This window comes from Triticum dicoccoides, chromosome 2A (assembly GCF_002162155.2).
Source record: "Triticum dicoccoides isolate Atlit2015 ecotype Zavitan chromosome 2A, WEW_v2.0, whole genome shotgun sequence".
NCBI classification, from domain to species: domain Eukaryota; kingdom Viridiplantae; phylum Streptophyta; class Magnoliopsida; order Poales; family Poaceae; genus Triticum; species Triticum dicoccoides.
In genome coordinates, this window is record NC_041382.1 from 517809328 (window position 1) to 517822737 (window position 13410).

The following is a 13410-nucleotide window of genomic DNA, read 5'->3' on the forward strand; positions in this document are numbered from 1 at the left end:
TATCGGCCCCAACCTGGAGCAAGCTGTCAGTTTCCTGAGATGTTTTTTGTGCCTGGAGAAGCTATATATCGAGGTGATGTTCCTTTCCTGTTAAATGTTAACCATAAGGGAGTTCAATTTTTCTTAGGGAACTTTTCATCCACTCCAACCTCTTGTGAGAAGGCTACATTTTTCTAGAATGTAATCAAATGCCCATGTTAATCATGTCAGATCGAAGATGGCATGCTAGTGCATTTTACAAATCCTGCAAACCAAATAGGCATGTAGTAATGTTCAAAATTGCATGTAGGCACTAACACGTTTTATTCTTTTGCAGATAAGATTAGGCCCAGTGGTGGATATTGTGATACAATATAACAATCATGTCGAATGCCTAGATCTGCATCTCTCAGAAATTACTTTGAACTCCTACCGAGGGACCTTACAGGAGATTATATTCGCTAGGTTCTTTGTTCTGAGAGCAAGGGTGTTGAAGGAAATGAGGTTTCCCCTATATTTATTTCGCAAAAATGATTGGTTTGTTGATCAGCGCCGGCGCCTGCGGCAGAATGGAGTAGACTCCAAAAATGCTGAATTTCATTTCGGAACTTCAGATGACAGAGTAATCGGAAGTCATCATGTCAACCTCATACATGACTTCTCAGTGGCTGACCCCTTTGCAAAAATTGTGAGGTTTCGAAACCAGACTTAGAAGGGGTGATATTAGTTTGAACCTCTCTGATATCCATGTTCAGCGGATCAGCGCAAGCGTTTGTAGCTGATGAGCTGAATTTCATTTCTAATATCAGTTTAAACCTTGTAGCCTTCGAATTTGAGCCATATAACTCTGGAATTTGAACCTTGTAACATTTCGAGCTTTTGTGGTACAATTGTTGAAATGGCATCGTATGAGACTTGTATATTGCTAACACTATTTTGACCTTAATATGTAATGGTCTTAGATTTCATTAACCATCTTGAATCAGTTTACCTTGTCGATCTCACAGCACACGATCTGTATAGCTAACTCGACTGCGATCTTCGACATTATTGCACACAGTTGGTTTCTTCCACCGTGTGCACTATAGAGCACATAATTACTTATCGCACTCGAGTGTCCATCATCACCCTTCTGTGTAACTTTGACCTCATCACCCACGGGTAACCTTATGATCGAAGTCATTCCACACACTTTGTTTTTACAAAGCTTTTTGCCAATAAACGCCCATGATTTGTCCCTCTTCTAGTCGGCGTGTGGCCAAACAAGCGGGGCGGGAAGCATGCGCGGTAAATAGCGTGGTAGCGTGTGAATAGGCTCACCGACGATATATTTGGCGCCTCTTTGAGCCCACGCGTGCGGGGCGGTGTTGTCAAGCGTGCACTGGAATCCTCCGCTATGAACATCGTGACAAGACGTGATGATTGCAGGCTGGCCGGCCCCCATTTATTACAGCGGCCATTTAACCCTTGTGTCTCTTAAACTTTTCGATCGCGCCCCACCATTGCAAGAAGCACACCCTACATGAGAAATTCTTAGAGGGTATCCTGCGTGGCTTCAATGGCGCTCTGAGCGGCTGCCGACGACGAGCAGCAGTTCACCATGCGTGATGCGGTGGACACCCACGGAAGGTTCATGGACCTCTCAGTGGTGTACACCAACGACCTGGTCTGGGTGGAGCACTCCATCCACATCACGGAGTTGTTACTTGCCGCAGAGAAGTACAAGGTGGTCGGGTTCGACCTCGAGTACACCCGCGCTCGTGTCGGATGTCATCCCAAGGTCGCATCGCCCAGATGTTCGTGCACCACCACGTTCTCGTCTACCACTACTGCCTGGCCACAAGTCCTTGCAAGCGTTTCGCCGGGTTTGTCAACATCCCCCACTACATGTTCGCTACGGTGGACATCACCAACGATGTAAAGGCGCTCGAGAATTCGGGCATCGCCTGCCAGAATCTTGTCGACATCCAGGGCTAATACAAGATTTGGGGGATTAAGGAGCATGAGAAGGACTCACTGGTTCACTTCGTCGAGGCCATCATCGACCCCTACTACAGAGACATGAAGGATTCGTGCAACAAGGACAAGCATGCCCGACACTCGGCCTGGATGGAGAAACTCGACAAAGCTCACGTCATGTACGCGGGCAAGGAGGTGTACACGAGCTACGACATGTACGGGCAGATCGTTGACATGAGGAAGTGCTCCCTTCCCCAAAACGGCCAGGGATCCAGCCGGAAGCAGAGCAATGGCAAGCGTCGTCACAACAATAAGTAGATGATTAGATCCTCGTTTCTCCTACTTTAGTATGCATGTAATTGCTTGCTTTGGTGTGTGGAAATGTTATGTGTGTAGTCACATGTGTAATTGTATGCTTAATTTGGTTATGCAATGTTGTCTTTTTAAGTACATATGTTGATGCTTTGTAGACAGAGCGTAGATGTTGTGCGGACAAAGAAAATCACATCGCACACGGACTAAACAATGTAACCCGTCGGTGATGTTTTCATCAATCACTCACAATTGTATACCAGCAATCGTTTGCTCACAACACACAAGGCTTGTTAGTAGTAACCGTCTGTGTTGTTATCGGTCTTCGCACATGTTTCCGATTACACACCTGTCTGCCTCGTATCACACACATCTTGTTCATTTGAACCGTTTCCGCTCTCATGTCTCAACGCAAACGTTCATCCGAGTGAACCGCATGCCGTATATCGCACACACCTTTGATCTGGCTGGCCGTTTCTTTTGTGTTGCCTAATCACAAACAGTTCATCCGAGTGAACGGTATGTTGTACATCGCACACACCTTCATCTGGCTGCCCGTTTATTTTATTCCTCCTCATCGCAAACAGTTGATTTAGCTGAACCTTATGCCCTGCATCGCACACGCAATTAAAATCTGAACCGTGTTCGATCCATCCTCCATCACAAACATTTTGCACCTTTTTTGACGTTTTTTACACCACCGTTTGCAATTATGGCCTCGCACACAGTTTCATCGAAGGGTCTCTGATCGTAGTGTCGCGTTAGCAGCAACCTGCAATAGTGTGTACCACACTCATTTAGCTATCCAACTGTACAATGGTACATCGGCTGACATGTAATATATCACCCCAATCGATCATTTAGGAACCAACGAAATACAATAGTCCTGATTGCCACTGTACAATCTGCATAAAGTAGAAGCAGTGATATGAAGAAAGTTCGTGAAACACAAACCTGATTGCCATTGTATCCCATGAAAATATACTTGTGATGAAAAGAAATATTTTCCATCATTGTACCTGCCTCTCAAACAAAATATGATAAGTTCTAGGCCTCCTTTGGTTTGTAGGAATGTCATAGGATTTCTATAGGATAGGATTTGCAGAGAAAAATTTCCTTTGAGGCCCTTTGGTTTGTAGGAATGGATTCCTATTCCTATGTAGGATAGGAATCAATCCTTCATATTTTGGAGGAAAAAAACATTAGCTAAGACTCAATGGAAAAATTCCTATCCTATGCATAAAATGACATCTTTTTCTCTATCGGAATTGAGATGCATGTCATCTCACTTCCTATGATTTTCCTATTCCTACAACATTTCTATCCTATGAACCAAAGGAGGCCTAATGAAAACGAAAGGAAGATGATATGCATACCCCACAGAGGAAAAGCATCTTGATTGTAGATAAAATAGGGGAGCAACGTATTCAACAAAATGACACAGTACAAATTAAGCCTATAAGATGAACTGAGTTTGGATCCACCATTACCGAGAGATGCATCCATCCCCATGACCCGAGTCGTAGACCAATACTTCTCTCCTTCCTCTCCTCTTTCGCCTGGATCCAAGCCGCAAAAAACAGATCCTACCAAGGCGACGGTGGCGTTTACCCGGATGGACTCGAGTTGGGATGTCTTGCACTGTGAGTCAGGGAGTCTGTAGGAAGTGGCGGCAGCGGCGCCGCAGCAATGCAGTCCTCGTCTCTAGGTCGTCGCATCCACGACATCCTCAATGCATGGAGAGGCAGCATCATCATGCATGTAGGAGCCCGTGGCGAGTAGGGAGGCCGCTAGCAGGGCGTCAAAATCGGGGGGAGAGGCCGCCGACAGTGGGGTGCCAGTGGGGAGGCACGGATGCATCGTCCTCCGAGGATGGTGTGGCGATCCGATCATCGGCGGGCGCATGGAGGGCGCTAGGCATATCCATGAGGTGCTGGCAGCATTGGACGTGGTGACCCCGTGTCTCGAGCAGGCGGACACGGCCGAGGCCTAGGGTCCCTTCTTGACGGCCACGGATGCCATGGCGGCCATGGCAGCACACGAGCTCCATGCCCGAGCAGCTGCGATGGGTGATGGCGGCGGCATGCGAGAGGGGTGATGGTGACGGCAGCGTGCAAGCGAAATGGTGGTGGCGGCATATGAGCAGAATGGCGGCAACGGCGACGTGACCTAGGCCGTAGCAAATAGATCGAGCGGATCATTGTTGCCTGATTATTTTTTGCTACGAGTGAGGGGCCTCTTCGCCTGGTTTTTTGGGTATCCTGTGAGGTAAGCCGGCGTGGTAGATGGTGGTGGGAGGAGGGACAAAAAACAGATGAAGGTGGGAGGTTGAGATGAAAAAAACAGACGAAATGGAGACTACCAAGTTGTCCTTTAGGAGTAGAAATCAGCGCAGTTCAGATATATATGTAGTGCAAAACAGCAGCTCAGAAAATACACTTGAAGCATGTGATTTACATTTGAAAAAGAATGCAGTTGAGACACCATTGTCAATTACACCACTCTTAACTGCATCATCAGCTGCATTTTCTTTTCTGAATACGCACAACATGCGGATCATATCATATATAGAGAAGCAACTGCATATTTATCAACTACGTTCTTGTCCATTGCATCTTTTTTGCTATCAGTTGTGTCGTTATTAACTGCATCCTTTACTCGATTTTTGCAGGATGGAAGTGTTCTCATTGGTAAAAACACCTGTATGTATCTATGTCGGGCGGGGCTTTCTTATGTCTTGGTCTAAATGGTGCAACTACTAAAATAAATACAATTTCTTATTTCACCTAGTTTTCTAGTAAGTGCAAAATGCACTTTTCACTAAACAAAAAGTTGCGCTTCGACTTAGACATGAGGAAATTTCCTACGAGCTTGGATTGGAAAAATCATTAGTCATATGCCTTGATTCTAAATCTCTTGGTACGACATTTTACGTTGTTATGTTGTGACTGCATCTAGGACCCATTAGTGGGTCTTGATTATACATGACAACATGATTAAATGGACTAACATTCTACTTGAGTTGTCAACATGATTAAATGGACTAACATTCTACTTGAGTCGGCACGGTCAGTCGACATCCTGGCCATGGCACCGCGGTTGTCACGTCCATCCTAAGATTTTAAACTACTGGGTAAGATCAACCCCCAACCGCAGTTTGATTATACATGTCAACATGATTAAATGGACCAATGCCCCTAGACTTCACCTAGCACTTCTTGACCGTGCCGACGAAGTTCAAGCTGAAGACAAACACTGGCTCCTCATGGAGGGTCACTGTGAGGTTGATGAACGGCAGGACCACTCTCGATTAGGGTTGGGCCACCATCGCCGTCGTCCATCAGATCAAGATCGGGTACATGGTGACCTTCAAGTTGCTGACTCCCGACACGCTGAAGGTCATCCTCTTCAACGACGAAGGCATTGAAGTGGTGACAAAGTGCGGGAGGCACGAGAACGCCTTCGGCGTAAATGTCTAGGACAACTCTCAGTTGCTCCAACTGGTTTAGTATCGACTATATCATACTGATTTGCTTCAAAACTGCTATGTTTAAGTGTGGTACTATGTTTAAAACTGCTTGCTATTGTCTTAAACTATGTTAATATGCTATTTTGTGTGTGTCTTTGGGTTGTCCTACAGGCCCATGTGTGCTGATAACCTCACCACCTCACCAAAGAGGTTACAAGACAACAGGTGTTGCATGAAACCAAACACCATGCCTTGTGTGTTTCATCTAAACAAGCGGGCAACCAAACAGGCCACATTTCGTTAAGCTCCATGCAGGCTAGAAGGTATGCAGCCAACCAAACTAGGTGCGGATGTCTTTTCACGTGTTTTCCTCAGTCAGGCCCAATTGAAAATTGTATGCTATGCAGGCAAAAGTTGCTACGAGAACCAGACACTCCCCTTGTAGCACCACGGTTAATAGAAGAAAAAAAAACATCAGCACAGGCCCACAAACAAATACACTGCCTGTAGACCCGTCACTCACTGTTGGCACCCTGTGTTGTACGTCAGTGTGGAGCCTAGCAGCAAACATGTATCTCGTGAACGTCGTCATCAGGAACGTGCAATGTTGCAACTTTAAAATGGGGCGGAGGCAGGCAACGGCTGCGAGCCGAACCGACCGAAACGTGCGGCTCCGCGTGACTAGGGTTGGAGCTTTTCCTGCCACCAACTCACCAAGTTGGCAAGTTGGAACATTCCAGTAGCGCTTTCTGTACCGAACGCGCATAGCCACAGCTCGGAGAATCGCAACAAGCACATGATCATGACTGCAAGTCTGGAAGCAACCGGTGGGAGACCTCACCTCACCAGTCACCAGCTTGACTGACAATAACTGAACTTAAATGCAGCCAAAACATCAGGACTTGCACTGTCTGGTCTTCCAAGAGTGAAATACACACAAGGATTTTTGCCCACCATCTTTGAAAACAGCTTCAACAGGGTTGCATATGCTAGTCACCTCGTAGAGAGGAACTAGCAACAAAAAACCTAAGCAACAATTTTGAGGCCTTTTCATAAAGAAAAAAAGAGAGCTTGCAGACAAAAGCGAGCATCTCCACTGATTAATCTCCTTTTCAGAAGCTAGGGACCCCCGTGGTACAACATTCCCTCTTTTCTTGGTGCTATACCAAACCTCTCTTCCACCACTCCCCCAACACTTCCGGAGGAAGAACAAAAAAACAACTCAAGGTCGTCAGTAGAAGAAACTAGTGATAACCAAAGCTTACAACCTCACAACGTCACAGGCAAGCCGTAGTTGTGGAAGGACCGGATCACGCCGCCGTGGCTCGCCGTCACTATCACCATGTTCCAGGCAGCCGATATCGCCGAGAGACAGTCAGCCAGCCGGGGGCCATTGACAGGCTTCGCCGAAGTGAGCTTCTCCTCTGGCCACGTCACAGACCCCCTCATGCCGTCCGCGAAGAACCATGTCCCAGGGGAACGGCTTTCTCCTCCATGGCGGCGTAAAGCCGACGCGCTGGCAGATTTCTCGGGCAAGCGGGACGGCTTGACATGCCTGTCTTGGTGCACCCCCGGCCATGGCACCGCGGTTGTCACGTCCTTGGAGAAGAACATTTCGCACGATCGAACCGATTTGGCTTCACCTTTCTGTGAGGCGCTGCTTGAGTTGTCAAAATTCCATATGTAGACATTGGAGTCCATGCCAGTGGATATAAGATATCTGCCATCTGATGTTAGTGATGGCGATGAAAGAGCCTTCGACTTCCAAGGCCCTGCATCGTAAAGCACAAAGGATGGTGTTAGGATCACTGAGATCATGAAACGTAAACATGTGAAAACGGAAACGTTCTAAGCCAATGAAGGATGGAAACTTCTGCAAAAATATACGTGCCTTTAAACTTTTGGACGATATCAGCACCATCAGCAACTCGAATCTTGGAATCTGTTGATGTAACTAGGAATCTAGGGGAATCACTTGTACATAACTGCCAAGTGCCAATCACAAATTAGTTTATCGGCATAACAATTACTTCCAAATATACTACCAGTAGAGAATATCATGGCAGATATCACACCTGCAGACTCTTGATCCGATTGGCAGCAGATTTCTTTTTCCCTTGCATAAACAATTCTTTGTCTAGTTGGATGTCTTCACCTACAGAAAAGAACTGCTCAGCTGAGAGTACTATAATATATCATTACTAAGAGACATGCAAAGTAACAAAAACCACATGGATGGTAAGTGTTGACTTCTATGTACCTGATTGATCGTAGAAGCGACAAACTCCTCCAGTCGTGCCAACAACAAAATTCTGATTTACAGAGAGCATGAATTAGTATTCAGTAATGCAAAATAATCTGCAATAACATTTTGATCAGATCCAAACCTTTCCATCTGGTTGGTAACTAACAGCAGATATAACATTCCTGGTATCAGCCCAGTTGACGACCCGCTTGTGTAGAACATCCCAAATGCGAACTTTACCATCTATTGAACCACTGATGAAGTATCTTTCGTCAGTAGGATTGAACTGAACACACGTCACTGTTGGCAATTTCAAAGGAAAGTTAAGTTCTTATTCATGGAAATATTGAAACTGCAATGGCTCAAAATTTGGAGTATACGATAAGACTCTTTGCCACTAAAACAACAAAACCAGTAGAACAATGTAAGAAATCAACAATGGGCAAGGCACTAGGCCATCAAAAGCACACAACAGTTGGTTTATGATATTTCTGCTTACCGTAGTCTTTGTGTCTGAATACTCCAAGACAAACATCTGAGCCAACTTTCCACAATCTGACTGTCTTATCTTTTGATGAGGTCAACAGACACTGCAGTCAAAACCAAGCCAATGAAGGTAAGCAATTAAGCAAATGTAACAAAAGATAATAATCTAAGAGTATGTTCATGATACATGAAAACATGTTAACAGACAATCATTCAGGCCAAAATGTAGGTTGAGTATGAGCATAAGTAATGTGATAGCTCTAGAGAACCAAACGAGAAACTTACATCTGAATTCGACCATGTCATATCCAGGACATCACCTGTATGGCCATGCAATTCATGCAATGGGCTCTCTGTAATGTGAAAACCCTTGCTTGGCATAACTGCAAGTGCACGGCCCTGCCCCTCTTCTAGCTTCGGTTTTAGGATTTTAATTTTCTCTACATGTTCATGAGAGTGGTTCTCTCCCCCATACATTTTAGAATGTGCGTCCACTTCTGTAATCTGCCAAATTCTCACAACACAGTCCTCACCACCACTTGCTAAATACCAGCCAGACGGACTAAACTTCATTACTCTAATTAAACCGTTGTGAGCCCGGATTTCTTGACCCATATAGACAGCAGAGAATTCCGCATTCTTCTTCTTTCGGTGCTGAACTTTTGTTCTGGATGGTATACTTGTCGTGCAGCTTTTTACATGGACATCAGTCTTGCACATTCCACCGAAACTCCTCTTCTTCATCAAGTTTTTGCACAAGCTTTTGATATCCTTTTTCTTTCCACCAATAGCCTCTTTTGCCTCTGTTGCCAGGGCAGGACTCTGGCAATATGCTCTTCGTAATAACTTTTGAACAGATCGAGAAACACCAACTAAGCTTTCAAACTCCAGAAGAGACAACACCTTATCTGTTGCAACATCCTTGAGAAAGCTAGTTAGTCCGTCATGCCCGCCATTATGAACTACATATCTCTTTCCACTATCCAGATCCCTAATGCAGCAGGCGGCATCAAATGCTGATTCATTCTCAGGTATAGATGAACCCAAAGAAGAGACGTCGCTCATAACAGTCCTTTCCTGCAAGTCAGCACCAGTGTCAGCACTTGTTATCTCTGCCTGACATTGAGGAAGATCCACTTTAGTGGAACCTAAGTCATCTAATCCCATTCCCTCCAGGAATCTTTGCCGCCTTTCTTTAACACTCATTGGCTCGTTTGCCCAAATGTCGTACTCAAATTCCCTTGGCGCCAATCCTTCGCCACTCGTACTACAATCATCTGATGATGAAGGCTCCCTTGCTGAACTAATATCATCAAATGCATCAAAGAAGATATCATCCCTGTCTGAGTTGGATCTTGGCATATCGCACTAAATTTCTTCTAGATTGAGAAAACAATCGGCACAGAGGTCTTGTCGACCAGTGTGAAAGGTGAGTAGTGATCAAAATGTCATCTGCAACTGACAACGCAAATGTCAGGCTGCCGACATGGAATAGAGCAGCCGAGAACATGAGAAAAACATGAAGTACAGTACAGTGGAAATGAACTAAACGCAAAAGAAACGATTGAGTACCCGATATGTCAAGTAATTATCCAGCGATGGCTGACCAACTTTATCAGTTCTATTCTAGCCCAACATCCCATGGTTTTATTTATTACATTAAACTTATGTGTGTACAATTAGATAACCAGTTAGATTACATGAAACTAGCGATGGTATAACAGCAACAATCATAATACTATCTACACTTGTTCAGGTACAAAGAAATGCTCATGGCAAGCACTGATATGCAAGTGGGGAAAGTGAGATTAAGGCGTGCAGCAGTCCTGGCCCTGCAGCCAGCAGAGGAGGAGCACAGAGATGCCCCACTCCCACATGATAATCCAACGAAACAAGAAGCGCCAAGGCCTTGGATGGACAAGACAACTCAAAATAAACGAATCACGCAGTTCATCAGCAAGCAGCATTGCAGATCAACTGGTCATCCATCAAGAAACTGCGTACGTACCATGCCAGGAAGCCTGATGCAAGGGGAAAACACAAGCACAGACGCACAGGCTCTCCTCCCTCTGACCTAGCAACTCCTAACCCAACTCCAACTTTAAAAATAAAATGGCAGAGCACCGGGGTCCTGCTCACCAACAAGGCAACAGCTCACCAACACAGCGCTGCCAAACCGTACCCACGTTGGGCATCCCGCCGCGCCGGCAGAGGAAGCAGGCGACCAACCCACACGGGCAGGCGGCGGCGGAGGCCACAAAGCAGCAGCGGCAGCGGCATGGCGCGCAGATCCCGAGGGGAAGCAAGCAAGCAAGCAACAGCTAGAAACAGCGCAGAAAGGCTAAAGAGACAAAAGTAAAAAAGAAGGGCCATACGAATAGGAGAGGAGAGGAGGACGGCACGTAAAAACAGCTGCTACGCCGTAGCAGTAGTACTTTGGCTGCTGCGTCTGCGTGCCACCGGAGGGAGAAGCGCGGGCGGGGGTCCAGCGACGTGCGCTGCCGCCGCGCGCTGGCTGCTCTATTTTAACGCCTACCACTACCGCTACGCCGACGGCCGGACGGGCTCGGGCGTAGGCGCGTGGCTGGCCATTAAAGACGCGTCTTTACGCTGCTCCTCTCATCAATCAAAGGGAGAAAGATGCGGCAGCGATCTCTCGTTTTTGATTTGCGGTGCTTTTTTGGTTCCTGTGTACAAATGGCAGCGCTAACAAATGAAACGGATTTATTTTTCGGCGCCTCCCCTTCGTCTCAGATGAAAATGAGAATTTAACTGCATCGCCACAGATTCCGAACGTTACCAGTGCTGGCTCGGTTGAGTACAAAAAACTGCAAGCCATAGTAGTAAATGCGATGTGAATGAAAACGGATCGTCTGGTAGTTACTAGACAGAGTGATCTCGACAGAACGGCGCCATTCAACGGGGATAATCTGGTCGCACTGGTGTTCAATTCAGTTGTGTGCTACTACTAGAATGTGGGAAAAGCAACGCTCGTCCGTTTCAAAATGACAAAAACACAAAAAAGAAGTCCCTTTCCTGAAACAAACGTTCGAAGCTTCTGGTGATTACCGGCGCTCCGATCGCAACTCGATGGGCAAAATTTGCAGTTGAATCTCAGGCGGCGCAAGCAAAACGAAGGCGGGCTAAAATCCAAGGCTCGGAAGAAAAGAAAGCGAATACTGGTACTACTACCGAGCCCCCCAAAATAACGAAGCATATCCCACTGCCCACGAACTGTACCATTCAAACAGGAACGGCCACAGAGGAGGAGAAGGAGACACTCCGTATAGCAAATCACTGTGCCATTCCAGCAACCAAACCATACGGATCGACCCCCCAAAGAAAAGAAAAGAAGGACAGAAAGGAATCGAATCTCGTCACCTTCTCCGCGCGCGTGAGGACTCCGGACGAGGAGAATCGATCGGCTCTTCACGGCGTCGCCTCCGGCCGCCGTCAAGGCCTCCGGCGGCCAGGCAGCCGCGCGGTGCCTGGTGCTGCTGCTGCTCCCGGGGCGGCCGGCGGAGGGTTCGAGGGGGGACAGACAGAGGGGAGGGGAATGAGGACTCGTTCCGGTTGGAGCTTGGGATTGGGGTTCTTGGACTCTTCTTCCGCTCCTTCCGTGCGCTCCCTCCCTCCGTCTTTGTACGTACCTTGTGGCCTTGGTTTCCTAGGCGGTCGAGCTGTTCCCTTGTGTAAATAAATGGAGCTGTAACGCTAAATCGCGACGCGGTCCGCCTTTGATCGGTCGCATCGCATTCTCCGGCCCGGTGCTCGGCCGGTCTTTTCCCCCATCTTCTTCTGATTCTTGATTGGCTGCTGCTGCGTGTCCAACGGCATGGAAACCTACGGAATTTTCGCTGGGATTGCTGCTACCTTCCAAACAAAAGTTTAGAAATGTGAAGTGATTTTTGGGGTTTATTTTGGTCCCCTCGACTTTGAAATAGGAGTAACTTTAATTCTGGGTCCTTCTGACGACAGGTATGTTGTCGTGGAAGTGAGGCGTTTTTTATGTTGTCATACTACTACTTCCTCCGTCTAGGTGTGTAAATCATCTTACGTTGTGCATCGCGATCAAGGCAGAGAGGAAAACGAGAAAACTTAATGTCTTTTTGTTAATTAATAGCATTGCATGCAATGAACTAATCACTGCATGTTATGTTTGGTAGTCTTAAGTCATTAAAAGCATGCACGGCCCACATATATTATTGGTTGATATGCCACAAGACAAGAAACAAGGGGGGAGTTAATGTACGGTGCCTAAGTGTTTTGGGATTATTTGGTTTTCGTAAGGTGACTTACACACCTAGACGGAGAGGGTACTTCTTTCTGTTTTCTTGAAATTGCTTCCTGCTTCCTCTGTTTTTCAAAATATAAGGCTGTTGATTTTTGTAAAAAAAATCGAAATTTTTCGTGTTTAATTGAGTTTATAGCAAAAATATATCGAAGTCTACAATATTATTGTGGTTGTTGATATTTTTCTCTATGAAATTGGCTAAAGTTAGAGAACTTGAACTTTTCAGAACATTAAGGCCTCTTTTGGTTCATAGGATAGGATCATCATAGGAATAGGAATCTTGTAGGAAATGAAATGGCATGTATCTCAAATCCTATGAGTAGGAATAAGAAACAAGATGTCATTTGGTTGACACCAAAGGAATTTTTCCATTGAGTCTAGGCTCTTTTTTATTTTCCTATGAAATATGGAGGATAGGAACCAGTCTTATGTAGGAATAGGAATCCATTCCTATGAACCAAAGGGCTCTAAAAGAAAAAATCCTATAAGAATCCTATCCTCTAGAATTCCTATGAAATTTCTCTAAACCAAAGGAGGCCTAATACACCTTTTATATTTTGAAACAGACGAAGTATATTCAGATGCAGTTTTGTTTTGTTTGTTTTTTGGCGGGGAGATGCAGTTTAGTTTACGCATGAGCTACAGTACATTTGTTTGGTTTGGGGC

The 13410-nt window shown here is 45.9% G+C and overlaps 1 protein-coding gene across 3 annotated transcripts; it reads right to left on the reverse strand.

Moving 5' to 3' along the window:
• Positions 1–6631: 6631 nt before the first annotated feature.
• Positions 6632–12107, reverse strand: LOC119355128 (uncharacterized WD repeat-containing protein sll0163-like). 3 transcript variants are annotated; one of them, XM_037621910.1, is made up of 8 exons: positions 11832–12107; positions 8736–9902; positions 8464–8554; positions 8107–8264; positions 7980–8031; positions 7795–7874; positions 7611–7704; positions 6632–7491 (listed from the first exon to the last, which is right to left on the reverse strand). In XM_037621910.1, exons 2-8 carry the CDS (start codon positions 9810–9812, stop codon positions 6989–6991), a joined length of 2055 nt encoding a protein of 684 aa, XP_037477807.1. In that variant the 5' UTR covers positions 9813–9902; positions 11832–12107; the 3' UTR covers positions 6632–6988. The 3 variants fall into 3 exon arrangements, with proteins under 3 accessions (XP_037477807.1, XP_037477809.1, XP_037477808.1); XM_037621912.1 differs by having other exon boundaries at positions 8736–9908; XM_037621911.1 differs by lacking the exon at positions 11832–12107 and having other exon boundaries at positions 8736–11814.
• Between the last annotated feature and the right edge of the window lie 1303 nt (positions 12108–13410).